The 24,496-nt window shown below is 44.9% G+C and overlaps 1 protein-coding gene across 1 annotated transcript in view; it reads left to right on the top strand.

The window, feature by feature from the left end:
- Positions 1-310: 310 nt before the first annotated feature.
- Positions 311-24,496, top strand: part of LOC147731750 (digestive cysteine proteinase 1-like) — a 57,443-nt gene continuing 33,257 nt past the window's right edge. Inside the window, exons 1-3 of the mRNA XM_086956870.1 lie at positions 311-418; positions 14,783-14,863; positions 15,340-15,432. Of these exons, the coding sequence (XP_086812996.1) occupies positions 367-418; positions 14,783-14,863; positions 15,340-15,432 (226 nt within the window). The 5' untranslated portion in view covers positions 311-366. The remainder of the gene's footprint in view (positions 419-14,782; positions 14,864-15,339; positions 15,433-24,496) is intronic.

Here is a 24,496-nt window from a genome sequence, read left to right as displayed (position 1 = left end):
TCAATCGAAACAGAACCAAGACTACAGCTCCCATAACGCCCTTATCTCGTAAACGAAAACCTATGACAGTATACATGGAGCGGGCCGGTCGCTGTCGCGCACTTGGCTTGGGCTGCTTTCCGCACGTGCTTCTCTGGCACCTTGAGGTTCCGTGCCCACGCAGTCCTCTCTAGAGAACCTCTCGTGCCCTCAGCCGCGGTCAGCTGAGCCTCCGATTGAAATCAGCCGCCTCTTCTTGCGCAAGCTGGAGAATCCGCGCTTGCCATTGGCTCCGCCGTTTGCCCGTCACGAATGCTCCTCCTTAAAAGGCGGTGTTGTTGTGTGACCGTGACCGATCCTGGGTGTGGAAGTGGGTAGTGCAGGGTCATGGAGCGCCGATGTCTGTTCGTATTGCTCGCCCTGTGTCTCTGTCAGGGAGGTAAGTGTGTAGTAGTATTGTCCAGCGCCCACTGCTTACAGGTTCACCGCTAGGTGCTCCGCGGGGGAATGGTGTGAGCATGTGTCCGGACAGCGCCGGAGTCTGAACCTTTCTACAACAGCGCGATGCGGAAGGCAGATGGGGTGGAGATATTTAAACAGTTCTATCTGTAGCCTCTCTGCTGTGACCGTCGTGCTGTTTTTGGGTTGTATAGAGGGCGGTCCCTTACAGCCAGTGGAGGTGTAATAATAATGTGGCTCGAACAAAAGGAGAGTTCACACGTCATGTAGTATTTGGTGTCAGGTCGTGACTTGTCATTTCCCGTCTTGTATACGATACTAACCCCGTTCTCTGAACATAGTTTCGCTCTATGAGGGATGCAAGGTGCATTTTGGGATATGAAGTCCTGTTACCTCCATATTAAATGTACTGAAAGGCATTCTATTCCGTTCTATTTTACACGGGCTTGTAGTCTTTTGAGGTATGTGTCCAAGGAAATCGCTGTTTTAATTGACAGATTGTCTACGTCATGTCGGGAATGAAAATCGCACCCAGAGCTTGTGGGACATATTGCTTAATTTCATCCAGTGCTGCCTGTCTGAATTATTACTGCAGGTTCTACTTATACATGAAGTACTGTGAGCCGTGGCTGGGCAGCACGTGCTGCACCTTTTCAAGCCGGGTCGCTTGAAAGCCCTTCAACCTTTCACTCCTTCTTTAATGTTAAACACTTTCGATACTTGTGAGAACCACGGAACAACTTAGTACCGCGGTAATAAATGTGTTGGCCAGGTCTAGCGCAGTTCTTGAGCCATAGTGCTCTTATGCTTCGCCTAACCTGGCTCTATTTTGTCAGGACGCCCAGCCATGGGGTTTTATGTTAATTGCCCTCATAATCAAACCTTATTCGGACGAAGTTTTGGCCATAAAAGTAATAAATGCATAAAAAAGGTAATAAAAATAGTTAAAAATTAACATGGATCATAATAGAACATGGCAATATAGTTAGGAATGTAAGATGTTTCTGCGTAGTCCTTCGATCCTTGACAGCATGTCTTAAAAGGGCATCACATGTAAATTAACCTATTCATCTGATTGCAGGGCAAAGAAAAATGCAGCTCTAGCGTGCCTACTATTGACCTTTTATTTCAGAACGCGGGATTGAAAGACCCCTTGTTCACCGCATAACGTGCATTGATTGGCCTGTTACCCATCACATGGACTAGCATATAAATTAGGATTAACCTAAAAGTGGTAACTTGACAAAGATTAGGCAGTAGCCGCTCTCTCGGAATAAGTGTTCTCAATGCCCCTGCGGCTGCCAGAGAGAGAGGGGGTCCATTTGGAATTATCAGGGAGAGATGCCATGATTTGCACTTTCCCTTCTGTTCTTACACGGCGTCCCTCCTCGCAGACATAAAATGTTAATGAAACTTTTTTTATTTAATAAAGTTAGTACATGCCTCTGGCTCTGTAAACCAACTTTGCCTATGCTAATCAGCCACAGGATATTGAGACCCTTATTGCAAGGGAACAGTCCAAAACCGCTAAGGAGCTGCCTAATTCTTCTAGAATGTATGGTCTAGCTTTAATCTGGATCCTGCGCATTGCCAGGCAATCGAGCAGGCAGAAGGACTCGAGGAAAGTGCTTACAGGCACCTCCTCCTGCCACGATCCATGTTACGAAAAATTATTGTAACTCTAATATTCTCATTTTAGGTGATCCTAAATTACGAAGTCACCCTCACTTGATCACACTTTAGGGCGTGTGCATACGTTTCGCCTGCTTAGGGTCACCTCTGGTCTTGAAGAAAGCCTTCTGACACATTTGAGTGGCTGTAAACATGTAGACCGTTTCACCTTCTTGATGAGTTTTTTTTTTTGGGGGGGGGGGGGGGGGGTACCTTCACACCCATCCTTTTTTGTGTTTTTTTTTTTTAAACCTTTCCCAGTAGCAGCTCTGAATTAAAATTATCCTGACTTGACTATGTATCCTTGTGGCAGTTTTAAGGCTCACACGCACCCAAATTCACCTGTTCACCCCAAAAAATCAACTCTGCTGTAATCGGGTGTCAAAATACACCTAGGAGGCACGTAGCCCCCATAGGTGGGAAACCAATGATTAAGCATGCCCCCAACTAGGTTGATGGGTGAGGTTTCTTTAAGAAACCTAATGGTTTTTCCCCATGGGAGACAACTGTCTGACTAACAGGATACTGGTTGTTTGAGATTTCATTGAGCTCGTTCATTTTGTTTGTTAGACGTGCCTAGGGGTAGATAGACCAGCCCTATCCCTCCCTGCATTGGTGCCCACATGCCATAATATGTGACTTAGTAAAATTTGGCCACAAGTCCCCAGTGGCTAGAAAGTCCACACAGGTGTGCACTAAAAGACGCAGTGCATTTGGGGTGCGGGCCATTTACAATGCATCATCTGAATAGTTGGTAAAAGACCACCCTTAAATTGCATAACATCACTGGTAATTCCTGTTAAAAACTGGTGCAGATCATTTTAATATTCAAGATGAATAAAAGGGGAAACACCCTACCTTGTCTCACCCCTCTCCTGATCTGCCACACCCCTTTTCCATTACTTCTAACCATGGTTCTCATATTGGTGTGCAAGGAAGTGCCCAAGTGCTGCATCCAATCCTCTAGATACCAGCATTTGCCACTACGTGGGACAACTGGCACAATCAAGTGGCTGGTAAGTCCCTAAATGCCAAATACCCGTTCACTGAGGGTATTTGTAGAAAAAGTAGGTGCGGAAAGCTGCATGGATAAGACTACACAAAGTAGCCTCAACAAGATTCCTGGCTTGGGTGCCTGCAGGGCCAGCCTTTGGCATGAGCAAGCGGGGCCCAGGGGCACCAATTTTCTTGGGGCGCATGGAGCGTTGTACATTTTATTTTTTATTTAATTGATGTTTATATAGTGCAGACTTTACCCAAAGGTGTCAGAGGTCTTCACAATAGAACAAAGTATGTTACAGGAGGTAAATGTTACACATTTACACGCTGCAGAAACAAATGATAAATGATAACAGGTAAAATAATAGATGGCAAACAGTTGTTTACCAATCAGGATTTTCACCATGCGGCTCACTCAGTGCACGCAGCTGCTGTGCAATCAATCTTCAATAAGCATCACTTGGTAACCAGTGAGTCTTACTATGGTGTAAGAATAGTGTTGAATACAATCCGCCATCCCTCCCTCGTGTCCATACTGCCAACATATTAAGAATTCGTATGGGCGTTTTTTGGACAACTTTCGACCTTTGTGACCGGAGAAGTTTTCAACAGTGACGGCGACCTCCAGTCCGTGTCCTGAGGAGAACCCAAAAACCACGTAGGGTTTGAAACGCGTTGACTTTCAGCCTGAGATAAAAAGGGGCTGATCTAGGGTAAAAGAATTTACCATAAATGTACAATCCATCCTGCACATTCCCCTTGAATCAAACTCCACAGAGTAAAATAAAATATCTCAGGCTGGTTTAGACAAGCAGGCTGTCACAATAAATTAAATGTGCACATGTGTGCGTGTATGTATACGTATATATGTGTATGACTGGTGCCTCACAATGAAATAACTAGAGGCATTGCACAGTTGTCTGTGATTTTGTACAGTAATTTGTTGCATGTATTTTTTTGATTTCGTGTATTCTTTGAATGTATGTATTTGTCAATGATTGTGTTTTTCTTTATGACATATGAGAATTTTTATAAAGCATAAATTGATTTAATCAAATAGTTGTCCAACCTAGTAATTTGCAGACTAGGTGGGTGATTGTGTGAAATCGAACCGGTCTGGCCATTTGTTTTTGTTTAATGAATTGTAGTGGTCCAGTCAGTGACAGGACCCAAGCCTCCCTCTTTTTCCCTGTGATCATGCTGTGAGCAGCACCATGATTGTGGAGTTAGTGGTCCCACTCGCCACTACCATGGATCCTGGAGCCCTGCACTTACTTTGAGCCAGCTGGGTTAGATGTGTCAAACTGCATGTGTGGCTATTCGTTGCAAGCCAGAAAGACATGTGCAGGTTGAAAAGTGCAAACACAGCCCACCCTCCTCACTGCACTGTCTTTCAGCATTAGCCCACCCTATAGCAATCATCATCAACAGTGGCATCACTAGGGTTGGTGTCACCCAGTGCGGGTAACTCGTGGTGTCACCCCCTCCTGACTTACCCCATGATGGACCTCCTTGAGGAGATGTATTTATCTGTGCAGCACCCACGGAGGGGGTCCTTCTTCTGGGGCTGTTCCAAGCCCACTCCTCTACACCAGAGTTTAAAGCACTGCAGAGGTGTTACCCATTCTATCATAACTCCTCCCCTTGCTCCTTGGAGGCCATGCATTCTACTCAGTATTTCCCTGCTTGCTTTCAGTCTTCCCTGCAGTGTTGCCACATTCCTGTCCACCCCAGCTTGCTATCACTACCTTCCCTGCTTTGCTTCAGTCTCTCACTTCCCTTCACCTGCCCTCCAGTCACTAGGGTTGGTGTCACTATCACCCAGTGTGGGTAGCTCATGGTGTCACCCCCTCACGACTTACCCCATGAATCCATGATTGACCTCCTCCGAGTCAACCAGTGCCAAATAACGGGACCATATAGAATACATAGTAATGTTTGGAAATGTAGGTCCTATATTTACAAAGGCATAGAAAAAAATTTAATTAAAGGTCAGAGGTAAAAGATTGTAAGAACTACATAGAAAATGTTACTTCATTTTTATTTTAACATTGCACTTCACATTTTACTGTTAGTGGAGGTAAGGTTGTAACCGTCCTGTATTTATTTTAACATTGCACTTCACATTTTACTGTTAGTGGAGTTAAGGTTGTAACCGTCCTGTATTGGGTTTGCACAATCGGCATCTGCCAGAATGGCATGCAACAGTACAAATTACAATGTCACATTAAATCTCGACTAATTGGAGCGTTCCTTTCCTTTAACCCCTTCAGTGCTCATGACAAGGTCAACTCGTCATGGGTTTTACCTGCCCTGTGCTTATGACGAGTTGACCTTGTCATGAACAATGGTAAATCTGAGATTGCAGCACAGGAGTGGAAAACCCCCTAGCAGCCAAGGTGTTAAAGCTGCAAACTTGTTAATTACTTCATCGAAATCAACTCCTTTCGTTAAATCACTTTCAATTGTTAATATTGCAAGATCAGAAAGCCTTGACTGTCTCATGGTAGATAACAAATGGTTCTTTATAAACTTTAGCTTTGAAAAACTCCTTACATGAAGCCAGACACACAGATCATAAGAAATAATTGTAGGCTCACTGAGCGATATGGGAGAGATTCTAGGAAGTCCCTTTCAGCTATGAATTTCAACTGGTCAAATAATGACCAGTCTTTGGCTTCTTCAAGATCAATCTCTGCTACCTTCAGGCACCTTCTCATCCTTAGTATTTCTAATAAAAGCTCTCCCTAAGATAACACATCTTAAATTGCACAATTTTGGAATAGACGCCAGTAACTTCTTCAGTGGCAGATATCAAACTCTTGGCTTGAACAGCCTCCAACATGGCTGCTACTTCCTTGATGGCTCTTGATCTGATCTGGAAACGAACAATACTCAAGCATCGCCCTCTTGTGCTCTTCTTGCAGAGTTAGTCCAGCATCTCTTGTCTTCTCACTGGTCATCCCCTTCTTGAACCTGGGTCTGCTATCTACTGAAATTCCATATTGGTCTGATTTTTAAAAGCGCCTGTTCAATTGCCTGCTCCACTAGATGATTGCGCTGCTCGTACAAAGTCTTAGCCTCTCTAGCTTTGTCACCACCTTGTCGAGTACAGCTGTGTAACATTAACTTAAAGTACATCACACTGAAAGTAGAGGTAGCACAAACGTGAAATTGCAGACAGCAGGCAAAAGACCTCTGGCTGTACCTCTTGTGTCTACATTTTCATCTGGATCACATAGAGCTTCAATTCTCGCCACACGTTCATCAAACTTTTCTTGCACTGTCTTTACTGCAGCATGATGAACAATTCAGCATGTTGATAGTCTTTTCACTGAGACTCCAGTGTGGTCCATTAAAGGGGACACTTCCTTTACGATGCAGCCATTACAACGCAAGTCATTACTACGACTTGCGCTGGATGGCGCTCTTGCTTAAGGAATAGTTTGTTTTCCCATTCCAACACCTTCCCTACTGTTACGTGGGCTGGAGTTGGTATAGAAAAGAAAATTAATCCTCAATCCAGTCCCCTACAACGCAAGTCGTTGTAACAACTTGCGTTGTGAAAACCGTGTTGTAAAGTACCGCAATCAAAATGATTGCGTTGTACTGACTTATATCCCCTTAAAAGCATCCCATCAGTGAGTGCAAGCAGGTAAGAAGGAAAACATTCTCAAGAATTCCAATAGTCACACACAACTAATTTTCAGCTAAAGTGTTGGCCGCACAAGTTAAATGAATGGTCCACACATCCATTAAAAATAGCTTTCCTGTTCTTTCTTTTCAAAATGGCTTGTACACCCCCATGGATTCCAGCCATAGTGGCAGCATTATCGTGGCCTTGAGCGCAGCACATCATGTCGAGTCCATCACTTTCCAGATTTTTAAGAATATCAGAACTGAGGTCAACAGCTTTTTTTTTTTTTTTTTTTTTTTTTTTTTTTTTTCCCCCCCTTTAAAGGGAAAATCCCGGAAACACTCCAACTTTCCTATTTTGGATTTTCACATATCTGATCACTGCAGACATTTGGTCAGTGTGTGATGTCAGGTGTGCTATCTAACATGATCCCAAAATACTTGGCAGATTTTATATCAGGACCAGCTTCTCCAGAGGATTTGCTAGGACATGTATACTCATTCTGAGTTTTGGTGCAAGATAAGATACTGATGCTTTGAGTTTACATGTGCTTCGCTTTAATCTATTTAGGTGCTCTTTCAGCACTGGGTCATATTTAGAAAGCATCTCAACCATTTCAAGAGTTTCCTTTATTCAATGAAGACTCACCTTCATTGTGGCCCTGGAATGCCAGATTCAGCTTGGCAAGAAACAATGTGATATCGAGCAACCTGTGCAAGATGTCTCTACTTTCTTCTGTCCATCGAAGCAATACTTTCGGCGTCAATTGTTTTGTGCAGTCTAAGTCCTGCTGCCAATGTTTTCCATTTTTCAAGGCAATGTAAGTGCTCTTCGGATGTCATGATAATGCACTTTTGGGCTCAGTTTCCACCACATCTGAAACCCAGTCACAAATGTAGGTGTCGTGTCTGTAGCTTTAGCGGCAAAGAGTCGACAGCAAAATGAATATAATTTCTCACTGAGTGAGTTACCATCCATGATTGCAACACGTTATCGCCATTTGGCATCACCTTGTAAAACAACTCTTTTGTTAGCTGGCAAACATCTCCTTTTGGTTTTGGGTCTTGCCTTGTCACAATTGTTCTGGAAAGAAGCATTTCCTCTTTTGATTACTACAACCCACAAATGATCTAGAACTGGTATATTCCAAAAAGAAGCATCTATAATCCAATTTCCCTCTTAACCTCGTTCATCTCATTTGCAGTATCCTGGTTAGAGTCTTTCAGTTTCTCTTTCTTCAAATTCAATATTTTGAATTTCCATTTCCTTTCCTTGTTTTTCTACTTCATTTTTCTTCTATTTCAACACTAGCATCAGAATCGGCATTATGAATTGGTGGCAGAGGAACTGTCTTTTGATGAACCCTGGCCATAATCTGGTCTCTTGACATATTGAAGTATGGATCCATGTAGTGTTGAGTGTTTATTTATATTTATTATATATTTTGCTGGCATCAACTTGGCCTCTTTGATTTATGTTTTCCACGTGGCATGATTGATATAATATATCCTTGACCTATTATGAATAAACAGCGACTTTAAAAACACCAACAGCAATGACGAACAAAGCGTGTTTTAAGGATGCCAGGGGCCCTAGAGAGAATAAGGACATTTGGCACCCACCCCATGGTTTTATTAGAAAAACCAGCCACCATTTGGGGTGCAGTGGGCCCCTTGTGCCTATGGGCCTAGTTGCTGCTGCACTATTGATAGCTAAGCGCTGTGTATGGCATTATGCATGTGTCTTGAGGGAGGAGATGGAAGGTCTGACATAGATTGCTATGTGCCACTTTCTCGCATTACACTACACGCTCTGAAACCTGGCTGGGTAAAGTTTGCACAATATAACACCATACGTACATCAGTAAAGAACTTCTACATACATGTGCATAATACACATATGCTACTAAAACCGGTTTTTACATAGAACTTCATTACACCGTTTTTTGTAGCTTTTAAGCGCTGTATGTCACTTTGATCTTTATCTTTCCAGTTAATTCTTAAAAATAATGGTTTACTCAACACAGCAAGAGTCTGTCACTGTGCAAGCCCCAAAGACAGTGCTTTTGGGTCAGCATAAGCAGGGGGAGGTGTAACGAGTAGGCCAGAGAGCCCAAAGGAAACTGTCAGTGGGAGAGGATATGTGCAGAGTGTAAAGGAAGCTGAGCCCAGGCCACGGGGCGTCTTAGAGTCCCACTACTGCACACAGCGCAGAGGAGAAATACAGCCTTGAATAGTAAAATGCCACATTTTTACATTTACCGTTAAGTTACAGAATACGATTTACAATACTTTTTTTGTAAAACAATGGTTAGCTGTTCTGCTTGCCACCTTTGCAAAGACCTCCATCATAAACCTTTACCTCACTCCTCACGAAATCCACAATGTGCCCTCTCTAGTAGTGCAGTTAAACCAAGAGGCTCTGGCGTGACTGGCAGCCGGCTATCTGAGCAAACCACCCAATTAAATATTATGAATTGAAACACGCACGCCAATCTCAATTTCCTGTACTTAAAACATAGCTTGAAAAATGAATAAAACATGTGAGCGTTCAGTATTTTTGGAGCATGAATGCTTGCCTTGATGTATGTATCATCTTAGTTTGGACAAGGTTACAGAGATAGGGCCACAACTTCGTATTTTGTATGTTTTATGAAATGTGTGGAGATGTGCTCAGTGACAGTCCGCCTCCGAGGTAGGCTCCCAATATACGTGTTTTGAAGAAAACTAATAGTTTAAGTAGTGTGAATGAAGGACTAAAATCTAGGCCGCTGTTTGCTGCCAATTATGCTACATTTTCAAGAGCGGGTCGCAGCACTAGCACAGCAAGCGGCTCTTTTCAGAGCTGACTGGAGCACACAGACCATGAAAGTCAACATTCAGACCCAAGGTATGCTAATGCACCTGCCTGCCTACAGCAGACTTCAGCCACTGCGCACACTTTCAGACCAAAGGCCTTTTATCCCAAACAATATATGCACTTGTGATATTCTGTACAGTAACCCATAGTCCTTCTCAGAGGAAGGAAGACACTTTATGTGCCACCCTTACACCATTGATGACGACTCCTCACTCCACACTTTCACCCTCTTCACGCTAACAGCCATCTTTCATAGGCCCATCCTTCCGAGGTGGGTAAATTGAAAACCTAACTGGGCAGTAGTGACTTCTATTCAAAATACTGTAAAATGGCAGACGTGCGGCAATTTTGCGCTGTTAAAACACAAATTATTACAAAAGGTCCCATACATGACTCCATTTGCACTGGGATCTTGTAGTCTGGCAAGCACTTTTTTGTCCTAGATTCTCCTCTTTCTGATGCCAAGAACAGCAGACAACCGGTCCATATGTGTGCATTATCTGTATATGGTCCATGTGTACCTCCTACAATATCGGTTATTGGTTTTGAACATAGTCCCATATATATTTGGCTGCATGACTTGTAAAATTACAAGTGCAGCGCTCTGTTCTTAGGCTTTGTAGGCGATATATAAAGCTGCTTAAATATTTAGAAACAGAAAATAATGGGTGGGATTCTGAACTGACATTTGAGTCAGCCGTGTACCTATGGAAGGTAAGTTCTTTTCTAGCCATTGGCTCCCCTGTCGTATCCCAAAGGACATGCTTGCTGTGGCCGGGGGGGGTGCCACCAATCACTTCGTCCTAGTGGAAGAAGGCAGCCATCCTACAGAAGAAGCCACCTCTTACATTTCTCACAGCTGGTTGCTCTTCTGCTACTTGCAGCCAGAGGAGTTGTGCCCTGCCCCCACCCCGCGGCGCTTCCTGGACCAAGCTTACCTGGTGATGGACGAAGAAACGGTGGCAGTGCTTACAGTGCTTAAATTTTAAGCACATCTTGTAGTGGTTGGCAGTGATGAAAACGGCGGGTCCAGGAGCCACGTCATGTGAGTGACATTACGACCGTTGTCGTCCAGACATCGTAGCGTAATTGGACAATCTAGGCCAGCGGGCACAGCGGGTAAAGTTCGACACAGTAATATTTTGCATTTTGGTGTCATGGTATCGCCCCATGTGATAGTGTCATGATGATCATCCAGACAGGAGGATGGAAAATAAAATGGTAATTTTTTTTAGGGGGGGTACATTAAGTGGGGCAACACTCTAACGGAGGAACAGTCCCTTTGCTAATCCAGGTACTGATCTTGGTAGAGGCAGCTCTGGGTGTCTGGTTTTAATGACCCTGTCGCGCCCCAACCCCTGTAATTCGTAAATGGGGAGCCAAAGAGAAGGCAACCAGGGTTGAAACAGCCAAGCAAGACCAAACTAAACCTAGTGCAAGGCGCCAAATTTCGGAAAACTTGTAAGATACGTGGATGACCTGTCATGTCTAGAAGTTGCTGGTGAAACCTTGATGGTCGCAAATTGGCCACCTCACTCTTATCAGTGTTGGGATCCTGGCATTCTCACTTTAAACAAGGCGTGCAGGACATTTATCACTCAATGACTTGGAGGAGCTTTTGCAAAAGGTAAAATTACTTTTGAAAGTTCTGTGCATTATCAAGTTATGTTTCGCCTGCAGAGACCTTTCAGCTGGTTTCTGTTCAAGACTTGGCTCGTGTATGTGGAACTTTATTGCAGGGTCGGACTAGATCAAGATTGGCCTGGGCATAAAAGTATTTTCCCCAATCCGCGAACCAGATGGCTGCAAATGTGTCCCACATTTACAAACACCAGTTTTGAACTTGTAAGAGGCGCTGCGTGGGTATTTTCCAAAGGATTGGAAGACTGACTGCAAGCACGTGTTTGCTGCAAGCAATGCTTCTTGTGATATCGGTGAAATCCACAGTAAAAAGTCCCACCTGGCTATAAAACGGCCAACAAGCTCCCTAAAAATAGTAAATAAAAGCGGCCCAAACACTGATCTCAGAGGAGCCCATTTGGCACTGCCCGACTGTTTTTCAGGCCTGTCCGACCCTGTCTAATAGACAGGCCGCTTCGTAAATATGCTTGGCCTGTTAAAAGTACATTCTGGTGCAATGGAGTGAGGTGTTTAGTTACGGAATGATAAAAGGAAGTGAGCTTAGGCGAGACAACTTGTGATTTAAAACGTGACAAGCCCCAGCCACCTGCACATAACCCACTGCTTTATTTTTTCAATTACTAAGATGTAATGACCGGCAAAGGACTGGACATTCGGGGGAATGTTGTTCACCCAGCGCTCTTGGGGTGTCGTCGTCCTTTCACTGAACAGCGTAGCACTTTTTCAAAATACCTTCTTTCAGGTCAGTGCAGCGTAGTGCTTACTATTTTTTATAAACAAGGGGAACCCATAGGATAGCTAAGAACCATGGGTATAACTTAGTTATAGGGAACAAAGGTTCCTAGCTCATTCAAGGTCATCACAATGTAGTATAGAACACAATGGAAAACTATACTTTCTGATTTCCTTACCCAGCCGGGCAGGGAATTTATTTCAAAAGAGACAATGTCAAAATGCACATTACAATATTTAAACAAAGAACTGGAACACCGATCGAGGATCCAGACGAGACGCGAGTGTTATCACCGACCCACGCCCGAGCCCCACATTGATGGAGGCAAGCCTGTCCGGCCATCGAAGCCCGATACTATCAGCCCTTGAAGCCCTACTCGCTCGCTTCTTACTCTGTAAGGAGTCAAGTGCGAAACCGAACGGAAACAATATTCCGGCATTGTAAGAATTAAAAAAACATTCTTGCTGTTGGACTTCTATATTGGTCCACTAACTCTGGCTCAACCTGATGCCAGAAACTAACCCCTAAGTGAGATTAGCATTAAGCTCTTATTTAAGAGGTGCTACCAGGAATTCTTACAGAGTTCTAACCTCCACAACGGAGGCTTTTACTTTCAGGCATATTTACTTCTAAGTCCTGATGATCCCCCCCCCCCTTCTTAATTGAGCAATAGGGATCGAAACGTCGACACCCATGAGTGGACATACATTTATGTCATTGTTAATAAGAATGTATATGTTCAACTCCAGGAGATACTGTTAGTACTGTCAATTTCCCTACAGTGCCCTGCTCTGCTCCTTTCTTTTTTGCCTGAAAAAACACCCCTTTCACTCCATTCTCATTCTTTTCTCTCTTCTTTCGGTACGGCACAGGCTTGTGTCATACTATATTTGTTTAAATATTGTAATGTGCATTTTGACATTGTCTCTTTTGAAATAAATTCCCTGCCCGGCTGGGTAAGGAAATCAGAAAGTATAGTTTTCCATTGTGTTCTATACTACATTGTGATGACCTTGAATGAGCTAGGAACCTTTGTTCCCTATAGCGTAGTGCTTACTAGACACATTGCACTTTTTTCTTTCTCCCGGTGTCAGTGGCTCCTGTGCACCTTCTGCGCCCACACCTTCTCTGATTGGCCATGTGCCACAAGAGAAAGGCAAAATAACACGCCTAGGCCTGTTACGAATATTTCCCTGCCAAAGGAAAGCAAGTTTATCTTAAAGCAAATTTAGATATGTAAATTTGTCTAATTTTTGTAAACCGGAGGCATACAGGTGGCTGACACTTTATGATTTAATCTTGTCCTGCTAATGAAACTAATCTTCGTACTTGCCCTTTACGAAACATAGTGCATGTTTTGCTTGTCCATGGTTAAGTTGCACATCCGTGCTTTGAAATGTTAAGTTTTAGTTTGGTTACCCCAATTCAGTTTTATGTTGGCGTCTTTGCACATTTATAAAATGCTTGTATCTAATTTTTATTGTCCATCTGTAAACTCAAAAAAGACCTCTGCATTGCTAAATAAGCATTTTATTTCTGGCGACACGGAACCGTATCCGCAGAAACACTGGCCAAGTCAAAACGTAGGTGAAAAATAATTGAAAATGCCATCTTGCAATGCTTATTGGTCTGGCATTGGCTGCCAGCTGTTGGGACTTTGAGGCTTGTCGGTATTGTCCATTTTTTATTTTTCCGTAAAATGTTGGAGCCGCAGGGCAATTTTTTTTTCTTTTTAACTACAATTGGCGAAAAGCAAAGGTATTTTTGGTCCCAAAAGCACACTCTGCCGCTGTAGCCCCTGACAGTGAAGAGGACCACTTTCTGTACTGATGGGCTCTTTGAGAGAGGGCAGGATACAGTCCCTGAGTGATGGTATCCAATGGCTGAAGTGGGCTGCCACATGGTGCATGGTGCAGTGGGTGGAAGGAAAAATGTGCATGACACGGATTCCCCTTGACTAAAACTTTGGGTGAGGCAGTTTGGTCTGACCTGGGTGAGAGCCTGACTTGGCTTGCTGTTATGGTTAGAAGCAGAAGACCACCGGGATAGTCTCGTCCTTGAATTTCTGCTTAAATACTTTTTTTTTTTTTTATATATAGTCTGGTGAGTTGAGAACTGCAGGGCACCTGAAGAGTAACATGCGACTCAACAATGTTCCTGGAGGGTACATTAATAGTAATAAATAACACACTACGCTAGGTCTGTAGACGTACATACACTCCATTGTCTATTGGTTGGTTACCTGTAGCAGACAGACTACCCAAAACCTGCATGCTGTCTCCATTCTGTTCTTCCTATCCAGCACTCTTGTTGCTCTTGCCCTAGTGTAGTCCCTTTTTGCTTTCTCGCCTGTGGTTCTCCCCTGTTTACTTCATATTGAGGTCTCTAACACTGCTCCTCACCCTGTTATGCACCCTACTCTCGCCATTGCTTCCACCGGCATCCTTTGTTGGTCCTCCACGCTTACTTTATTTTCAACTAAAACTCGCCCACGTCCTCTTACAGACGCAGTGTCCATGCCTCCAAAAAATGATGCAGTCATATTTTCCTGTGATGTGCGCTGAAACTAAGTGCATTGCGTACACTTTCTACTTGGCTTCACTCTGAAGGGCACCAGGAGTCCCAGAATGCTTCGTCTCGGTGCTTGAGTAACCACAGCTCTAATCGGCCTCGAAATGATCAAAGGCTTGTATCATTCGGGTGTTGCACGCGATCTAGGTTCGACTCCCTCTCCTTCGAGCTCGGGTCTGGCTTCAACCAGCACGTATTTCTTATATTTTTTTTCTTTCCTTTTTTTTCCTCAGGTGCTGGGGATTGGACTTCACGTGCTGAGGATTCGATGACTTGGGAGCTGCCGGACTTTGGTGACTTGTATCATGTGTCAGGTAAGGGGACTAGGGGAGGTGAACACATTTGAAGGGCTGGATTGACCCAGGGGTAAATTTTCAGGACCCTCCCAACCAGTCACACATGGCTTCATGCTGCTTGAATATGTCCCAGGAACTTTGGCTTGGAAGGCCGTCCTTTTAAGACTTGGGTTCTAAAGTACAGGCCAGTCGGAGTCTCATCTTTCTTTAATCCCTTGAGGGGGTAGGGGGTGGGGGGGGGGGGGGGGGGGTGGTTAACTAGCTTACCTGTGAAGTGCAGGTGATGGCCAGGTCTAGATACAGTGGGTGTCGCTAGTTGTGGGTGCAGGAGGGCGGCTCTAGCTTCTCTGAATGCAAGAAAGGCATATGGGGTAGGCATCTGGAGAGGGTGGGCTGGATGTCTCCCTCTCAAAGTGGGTAGAGGCAATAGGGGGGGGGGGGGGATTCGAACGCCAGGGCAGCTATAGTCTCAATGCCTATCTCTTTCCACACAGGGACTCTCTACCTGCCTTATGCTGAGATTGTGGAGCCGTTCGAGGCATGGTACAACCTTTCTGGCCGGGAGAGCCGCATACAGTACTACGATGGTAAGTTTCCAGATCTTTGCCCGCTGAGTTGAATAACTTGCATCTACTCTTAGATTAGGCCAGCCTTTAGGCTCATGACTGGTGTCAGTCAAAATTTTTCAGCTTCAACACTGCTTTGCTCCCCTCTGTTGGGCTCTTTTTCGAATTCTCTTGTTTTTTGGCCTCACCATGTCTGCTGGAGGCTCTGCCGGTTACCTCTGCACCTGCCTCGCTTACAGCCTTTCCACCTGGTTTTCCTTATGGCTTTCTCCCATACCTGGTTCCAACCAGAAAATGTCTAGACACGTGTATATACTATATATTCTTTTTGTCACATTATTGGTCTAGTGTTCTAGAAGGCAAAGCAGTGATACATTCGTCCTTTTCAGTGACGTGCAGTACTCTGGATATGTCCTGGAATGGCACATGGCACTCTAGAGAACACTCCAGAGTGACTTATGTTGCTGAAAGGCCCCCTTCATCAGTCTTCCTAGTCTCGTCACATTGTTTTGGTTGACCACTTTGCCGTCACACGAGGCTCCAGCAGCGACCAAAGTTGGTATCTATAAACGTTTTGCTGACCCTTGGCAGATGCAAGGAAGACCAGTCTATTTTGATATCCTCCACTGACTGATATTTTAAGTGCCTGCAAACTGGTCAAGCGTTTTATAACGATAAGAGGGAAGATAACACTATTAACCCCCCCGAATAAGTTTAATAAACAACTAAAGAGTAATTCATTGGGGTGTAGGTAAGCACGCAAAAGAAAGGTGAAAATGAGCAACAATCATTGGGTTTGCTCAAGAAGCCCTCCCTCACCACCCTGGGTGGTGACATTCTTCATCATCGGGCCCACCGGAAGAAGCTGAATGCCCCCTCGGTGTGCTACTATGCCAGAATACTGCGGAGCTGGTTTTTTGTGAGTTATGTGAAGTGTTTAAAAATGTCAGTTGTAACCCACAGCAAAACTTTATTCAGTGGTCAGCCGGACATGTATAAAAACAATATGATGGGAAATTACCAAAATAATTGTCTGGTTATTTCCACTTAAAGTGGGGTCAACATGTACATATTTCTGCCATTTGTGTTAGTTACTGGGCATTCTTCAGGACCATGGGGAGTGTAGTTCGGCGGTATGGGCACCCTAAGGCCCCCCTAACAAATTATTTTGGTGATTTCCCATCACATTGTTTTTATACATGTCCGGCTGACCCCTGAATAAAGTTTTGCTGTGGGTTACAACTGACATTTGTGAACACTTTTTCACATAACTCTCTCAAAAAACTAGCTCCGCAGTATTCTGGCGTAGTAGCACACCGGGGAGGCATTCGGCTTCATCCGGTGGGCCCGATGATGAAGCATGTCACCACCCAGGGTGGTGAGTGAGGACTTCCTGAGCAAACCCAATGATTGTTGCTCATTTTCACCTTTCTTTTTTTGCATGCTTACCTACACACCCTTTAGTAGTTTATTCAAGCGGTCAGGGATCCCTGGACACTGCTTGAGTTGGCTTTTGCAGCCATTAAGCTGCTCTCACCACTAGTGCTGCTTGGCTAATCCAGCTCCTGAGTGCACAGCTCTGCACTTGACTCCACTGAATCTCCCCTCCTCTCCACCCCTGGTAACCCTGCTTTTCGAATTCACACTCTCTGCTCCAAGCTAGGCTACAGGTTCTTGGTTTTGATGCATGCAGAAGCAACATCTGCGTCTGGCACCCACAGGGTCGCCTTAAATCAAAACTGGTCCCATCCCAAGGCTCTCAAACATGCTTCGAAGCGTGGAGTGATGTGAAGGGCTTACTTAAGTCTCCAGACTCACAGCTGTCTCTTCACCTTCATCTGTTCTCAGCCACTCTGGTCTGTTCACGCCTCCAGCCTCCTTCTTAAAGTGTTTCGCCAATTTGTGGATTTCAGTATGAAGAACATCATGACATTTGTATTGCTGGAGGCAGCAAGCGCTTTTAAAATCATAATATGCTTGCAAACACGACCCCCCCCCCCCCAAAGGCAGTGCCTGGTTGTAGGTTAATAAACCCAGGAAATCCAATTCAGCTTCAAGTAGGAGTTTATTAAAATACAACACTACCCACACACAGAGCGTCCCCTTGATGGAAAGCCAAACGGTGACTCACTCGTATCGTTGGAACTCCCACCGAACTGACTCGCCATGCATGAGTGCCCATTTGAAACATAACGATGTACACGAGACAATACACACGCAACATGCGCGTGAATATTTCAAAGAACTTCGCGCAATGTACGCTACCACTACACCGGTGTGGTTACACCACCCTAAAGTTGGCCTTTCTCAAGGGACCTGTGACCTTGGTGACAGTCACTGTTGCTCTAAGGTGTGATGCTTCATATGCCTGCTTGCAAGTCTGGAGATTAACTTCAATATAGATTGTGGTGGACAGGCCTTCAAGGTTAACCCACACTTGCCACTGCTAGGGTCCACCTGCAGGTGCTAACACACCAGGGCTTCTAAGGTCTTGCAGGCCTAAGGTCTACCACCGGAATATGCTCCCTGGAGTGGTCTGGGGGACTGGTCATGAAGGCAGAAACTGGTTCCCCAGTTCCAAACTCAGCAGCTCTGGCCAGAGTGTCACAGCCTTTCCCCAACTGAAAACCATACTGCCCCACAGAGAAACTCACTGCCTTCAGCTACAACCCAATTGTGTCCTGCTATAAACACCTGGATGCAACACCATTCCAATTACGCTAGACAAGCAATCTGCTGTTATAAAAAATAAAATCTTGGAAAATGCAAACACTCCTAGGGATTGCAATATTAAATGTAAGCAGGAACTATATGGTTACCTTAACGCTTTTACACTCCTTACTCTGCAATCAGTGAGGGCAAAGTTAAGGACATGAATACAGGGCCCAGAAGGGACCCATTTCAATATCCATTGTTTATAGCCTTACACTACGGAAGTAGTATGGTTTAAAAAAAGACCACATCTGAACATGTCGCACTACATTTCCAATGTGTCTTTTCTTTGGATCAATTTCATTGGGGAACAAATAAACGAAGGGGGGGGGAGAACAGTTTCTTGAAGTCACGGTTTAAGTGAGCAGGAGCTAGACCCAGAGAATAAGGGGGCGGGGGGGGGGGCAGCTTCTAGCAGTGAAGCAGAAGACACTGTCCTGGTCTTCTCTGGGCAAGAAGGAAAATACAGTCCTTTTCCTTGTCTGACCACCCGCTCTCCCAGAATGGCCACAAACGCAGATCCATATCTGTAGGCCTTGGAGGCCTTGGGCTATTTCTGCCGTCCTTGGGGCCCATGTTTAAAACCAAAGTATGGGAACCTCATCTATTGACTAAAGTAGGGGCACACCACACCGTGCAGTGACTATCCCTTGAAGTACGACCACTGGTTTAAGGAAATGTGACATGTTGACATCTTCTATAAAAAAGCAGAAGTCTGTGGATCCGGCTTTAACGTGCCAATGCATGTAAATCCAAGCATTCGTATGTTTATCACATTATTGCTTTGCCAGTACTGGTGAAAAATAAGTGGGGGCGGAATTATTTTCTGTATCTGAGATTAAAATCGAATGTGATGGAGTATAACTTTATATTTTAAATAGCCCCTCAGGTATGCCAATGGAAGCTATTTCTGGCCGGCAGAATGATGCTTCCTATAGTCTGTATTTTGATATGAGAAAGTCATACTTCTCTGCAAGGAGCCAGAAGCTCTTCTGGTATTAATTTAAAGATTAGGTATTTAATGCAGACATGACAGACCTCACCAGGACTGGCATATCCAATAGTCTGGCATTTTACGTGTAAGCACAAGCAGAATATCGCTTGTTTCTCTTAATACTTGCAACTGGAGTGCTTCCACTTCCCCAGGGTAGTTGGTATTCATTCTAGACCATTCCTTCGTCGTAAATCATGTTTAGATGCTTTTATTGCATAAAATAGTGGTATGAAACATTTCAGTGCACAGAACCAAGCCAAATGTTATGGTTCCCTGTGGAAATACGGATTTAATCATAACGGCCGAAGAGCTGAACTTTACCGTTGTTTGGGCTACCTGCTTCATGCAGTAGGCAGGCAGGTTTAGATTGAGAGGCTTTTCTTAATTCTGTGCCAAGGGAATCCAATTTTGCAGCAGATTTGGTCAGTATTCATACATCTATAGCTAAACCTCGTGTGAAATCAGTAAATTGTTTGGTAAATCCATAAGTGTGGTAGATTGTGAAACACTAGAATATCGTGAATCATCTGGACCTCACCTTTTGATTTAATTTCTGAAATCTAAACCATTGTTTCATGCAGTCTCAAGGTACCAAATCGCTTATTCTAGATAACTACTGCAAAAGAAACTTTAAAAAAAGGGTGATTTCTGTGATCTGGTCAAAAATTGCTTTTATGAGCCAGTGGCTGAAGAGAATTGTATAACCTCTTGAAGGGTGCCTCGTGCCCTAGAGGGGAGGGTCTTGTACCGTTGGTGAAAATAAGAGTCAATATCCCGGATAGGGCGCGCCAGTGGTCGTGGGTTGCTAGAGGAACCCATGTCATGGGTGGAGAAGCAAGTGTCCTGTAAGAGATCCATGCCCATGGTGGTGGGGGTGGGGGCGGAGAAAGCAAAGCCAGATGCCATGTTTGTATTGAGGCCAGGAATCCAAGCAGCAGGCCCTCTTCACTTGACGGAGGCAACAGTGAACAGTGTTGCAATTTTAGACATGGTGCCCCCCCACAGCACCTTCTGCGGTGCATGGCACTACAGGAGTGAGCGACCGGCAGCAGTAGATGACTGGGATTAACGGTACTGGGATTAAAGGTACCTGCACTTTCTCACCACCCAGAATCACATCATCCGGTGTCCATTACTGGCTCTGCCCTAGGACAGTTGTCTCCCCTGGCTGCTGCATCATCTGCTAAACCGAGTGCAGTGTGTATAGAAGTTGAGGTGGATGGGACGCATCAGATGACTGTGGCTGTTCTTGTTTAATGGCGTACAGTTCTAATTGCAACTAGGAAGGTTGTATTGCATTTCAGGCAACCTCTGTACCCTTCAGGGCATAAGTACTGGATGCAGGAGCCTGCCAATCACCCTTCAGGCTGTGATCACAGGCCAGAGTGGAGGCGCAGGGAAAAAAGGCATGCAGTGGGGTAGCTACAAATGTGCTTAAGTGCCTGGCCTGCAGTTCAGAACCTCCATGTCAGATCACAAAAGCTCAGGTGTAGCAGCCATGATTTTGTTTTTGTGCCAGGCTGATTTACTGTGATGGTGCAGGTATAGTGTGAGCGGTGCTGTGTAGATGTCTGCCTCCACAGCAAAAGGGTGCTAAAGGTAACCTGGAAGGGCAAGCGTGGATGGAGGATTAGCTATTAGCATTCTGGAATAGAAGTGAGGGACCCTGCGCTCCAGTAAGGCTGCATTGCCATCTCTATGAAGCCACTGGCCAAAACCTCCTTCAGGAGAAGGTTTTAAATGATGCAGCGTCCCCCTTTCCTCTTGTGGGCTGTGAGGGAGGATCTAGTGCTCAGTTGCAGTGTTTTTAGGATGTCCCCATCCTCACAATGCTGTCGTTTTGATACTAATAGCAATTGCCTGAAGCCAGCTGAACCAGTCAATGGGTGACTAGCTTTCTAAGAGCTTTTTATAACCGGTCTGACAAGAGGTACTCACCAGTCAGCTGGCACTATAATGGGCAAAACCTTAATGGGCCACTTTTGATGTCTTGGGGAAAGTCTGAGTCAAAGTATTCTGTGGAGGGACCGAGTCAGTTTGTTTCTGCTTCTAAGAATTCTGTAATCCTATCTGTCTAGTGACTCAGATTATTTAATGTAAGATCCTTGTACAAAGAGTAGGCAGCATCCCTCCATTGGCAGCCAGGTGGGAGGAGAAAAGGCTCCTGTATGGAGGACATTTGGTGGAACACATCTACTTTATGGAGCAACGCATGGAAGCTACGGTCCACAACAGGCTTGCTTTTGAAGGTTGTTTGTGTTTTATTTTATACACATTTCTTATGATTGTTCCAAAATTCTTTTTTCAGTTTGCGGACTTCATTTGAGTTGACTCTTGTCTGCTCCATGGCTCGGACTTCATCTTTCAAGTGAAGACATCTGTTTTACAGAGGCGGCAGGTTTGGGGGATGATGTATCACTTGAGATTCCACTAACCTTGTCAGGCAGATTTATTTTGACTGGGAATGCAAAGGAGACACTCATCCATGATGAAATATAAGTTGTGTTCTCGCTTTGAGTAGATTAGTGAAGATTATTAAATCGGAGGTTCGTGAACTTCAGGTTCAACTACATATTTTCCACATTGAAGAAAAGACCCCCCCCCCCCCCGCCCTTTTCCAGGAGATTCAAGTACCCAAAGACATTGCATAGTCACCTGTAATTGGCCAATAGAAAAGACCTTATGTCTGCCTTTTAATGCTGTGGTTTCCCCCCCCCACCTTCAGTCATCTTTGAAGCAGGTTAATGATACACAAGTCTGCTGTGATAGGCAGCCTTGACTTTCAGGGGGGCTGGGGTGGTAAGAGTACAAGGTATCTCCAGCAGTTACTGGTTAACCATGAACTAGTCGGTTTACTCTGACTGTCCCTTGACTGATCTTGCTCTGCTAAAAGAAGCCCTGCGTATTTTCGCAGTAATATAACCAATGTCCTTGCCCCACCAAATCTTGCATAGTTCATTGATATGCTAGACGTTATGGTGGTGTAAAGGGTTGGGGCCCTAGGCCCCCATGCACTAGGAGGAAGGACACAGTGGCTTATGTGGTAAAACTGTCAGGGTGCGTGCGCCTGGCCACTTTATTGGCCGTGTCCCATGACACCTGTGATGGAACGATGTGGGATGGTAGTGTAAGCCAGCCCCCAGTTAGTGGCCAGTAAAAACTAACAATTTGGTCTCTGTTCTAGTGTTCCAGCCAGTCTACACTAGGGACCCCTGGTTCAAAGTCTTTTTGCATGGGTTTGTTGTAATGCTTCCTTAACAGCATTTCTGTCGGTGCCAGTTCCCCACCAATCCCCTGTTATCCCTGCTGCCCTGAACCACATACTTGGCCTTTGAGTACGAACCGTTCTCCTGGCTGGATGAAAATCTGTCAATTGCTCACTGAAGACTTTGGAATTGCTGTCCCACTACAGTTATTCATTGGCGGTTTTCCAGTGCACTGCACCCAGAGGAACTTTAGCTATATTCATGAATTCCCCCCCTCCTCTCTGTAGCCTCATTAAAATGAGGCCCGTGACTGGAGTGAGTTATCCACTTTCTTTTCATTTCTATAGCCTATAGGTACTCCTTTTACCTGTGTATGGGGCATCTAGCAGTACTTGCTGAAGGGTCTGGAGTGGTTTCAGATCAGAAAATCTTTCATGACGGAGTGGACCGAATGAATCTCCCCTAGGACCTGACAATCTAGGCAGCAGTGATTTCTAATAGGTTCTAATGCTCAGTGCATCCTGCCAGCTGTCCAAAACCACAAACCTGCACCGCCTTACAAGTGGTGTTGCTGCCTTGGCTTCGGTGAAATTGCAACTAGCCCACAGGCCTTCTGGCATAGCAGATTGTAGTTAATTTCTCAACCTCTTTATATTGCCTTGTGCAGAGCAAAACGCAGGAAAGTGAGTGACATGAATGGTGATGGCACTTTGGTGCCAAATACCCTGGCTGTCTTCCTGTTAACTTGTCTGGTAATTTGGTGTAGGAGGTTGCACTGTGATCACCTTAAATACTCCTTTTAATGCCATCGATTGTGTGCACATAAGTGATCACAATACGTCTTTGTCAGAAGTCGCAGCGAGCAATTGAGCAGAATTTATTAGCATACACAAAGATCGTAAGGAACAGGTTTTTGAGCAATATAGGAGCCAAATCCTTCAGGAAATACACCATGGCAGGCAATTTAAAGACAGTTAATGGTCGGCTCTTTCAGGTTCGCCAGATTAACAATGACCCCCCCGTGCAAGGACTTGTTGGCTCAACAATAAAGCCAAACACGTCAGAACGGTTGGCATGCACATGGGATGAGGTGACTTCTACTTTATATGGCAAGTCAAAATAACTTGGCTGTCATCTCTTCTCATGCATGGAGCCATCGGCTGTGGCTTTCAGGCGTAGGCCTCCCTTCTTACAGGAAGTCCTACCAAAGGATTAGCTAGATCACAGGTTTAATGCCTGGGAGTTCTGGCTACCGCACTGGAAAGGCAAGCCTATTCAGTAGTATTAAGATGATTGGGCCGTATTTGTCCTGAGTTTTCCTCAACTGCACACAACTAGTACTGGTGGGGCATTCTGTATCCCCTTTCAGACCTAATTCCTAATTGCCTTTTAGGAGGACCTCTCTGCACAGAAGTGGGTATTTTTGTCTTTGGTGGCTGTGTGGGGGGACTATTTATTCCATGGATTGCCCAATTGATCTAAAGTAGACTCACCTCTTTGAGGTGCCCCTAGTTGTCCACCAGCTGACATCTGCTCTGTTTTTCAAGGATTCCACTAGGTGACTGGCTACCAGAAATATCTTTTGCTCATCCAGCAATATTGAGGGGCACAGCTTCTTGAACGAGGACCCCCCCATACAAGTCCACTTGGCGTTTGTTGTCCAGAGGGCCTGCACCAGCCTTACCTTGATGGTGAATGATTTAGGGCTAAGCGGATCATCCAGAGATCTGCAAGGTTTGTGGGGCTGGCTCTATGATGGTGACAGAAGCCTTTGATCTCCACCTCCCCCAGATGTCATCCTCAATCCAGTTATTGTGATTCAGTTATGACTAGCATTCAAGCTAGTCCTGCCAATTCAATTGGTGCTAGTTTAATACTATATGATGTCCTGAGCTTGTGGTCTCTAGACGGCGCTGCAGAGACTTGCTGTTGCGTCCATTGCAACCCCATGTTCCATTGCTGGGTTCTGCATTTGCCACCGATATCTATCATGGAGTATGCACGTGGTAAGGTGCCCAATAAGCCTTAAAACAGTCAGATACCCAGGATACAGCTGAAATATCTAACTCAGTGTGCCTCATTTTCTCTGATTTTGAAAGGCCTTAAACTCTGTCCGGGATAGCCATGAAGGTGCACAGGAGCCATGTGGGGATTCAGCTTTTTGATGGAAATC

The sequence above is a fragment of the Lissotriton vulgaris genome, chromosome 2_1 (assembly GCF_964263255.1).
Source record: "Lissotriton vulgaris chromosome 2_1, aLisVul1.2, whole genome shotgun sequence".
In the NCBI taxonomy this organism is placed as follows: domain Eukaryota; kingdom Metazoa; phylum Chordata; class Amphibia; order Caudata; family Salamandridae; genus Lissotriton; species Lissotriton vulgaris.
The sequence above is the reverse complement of the archived record's forward strand: the minus strand, read 5'-3'. Positions and strand labels throughout refer to the sequence as shown.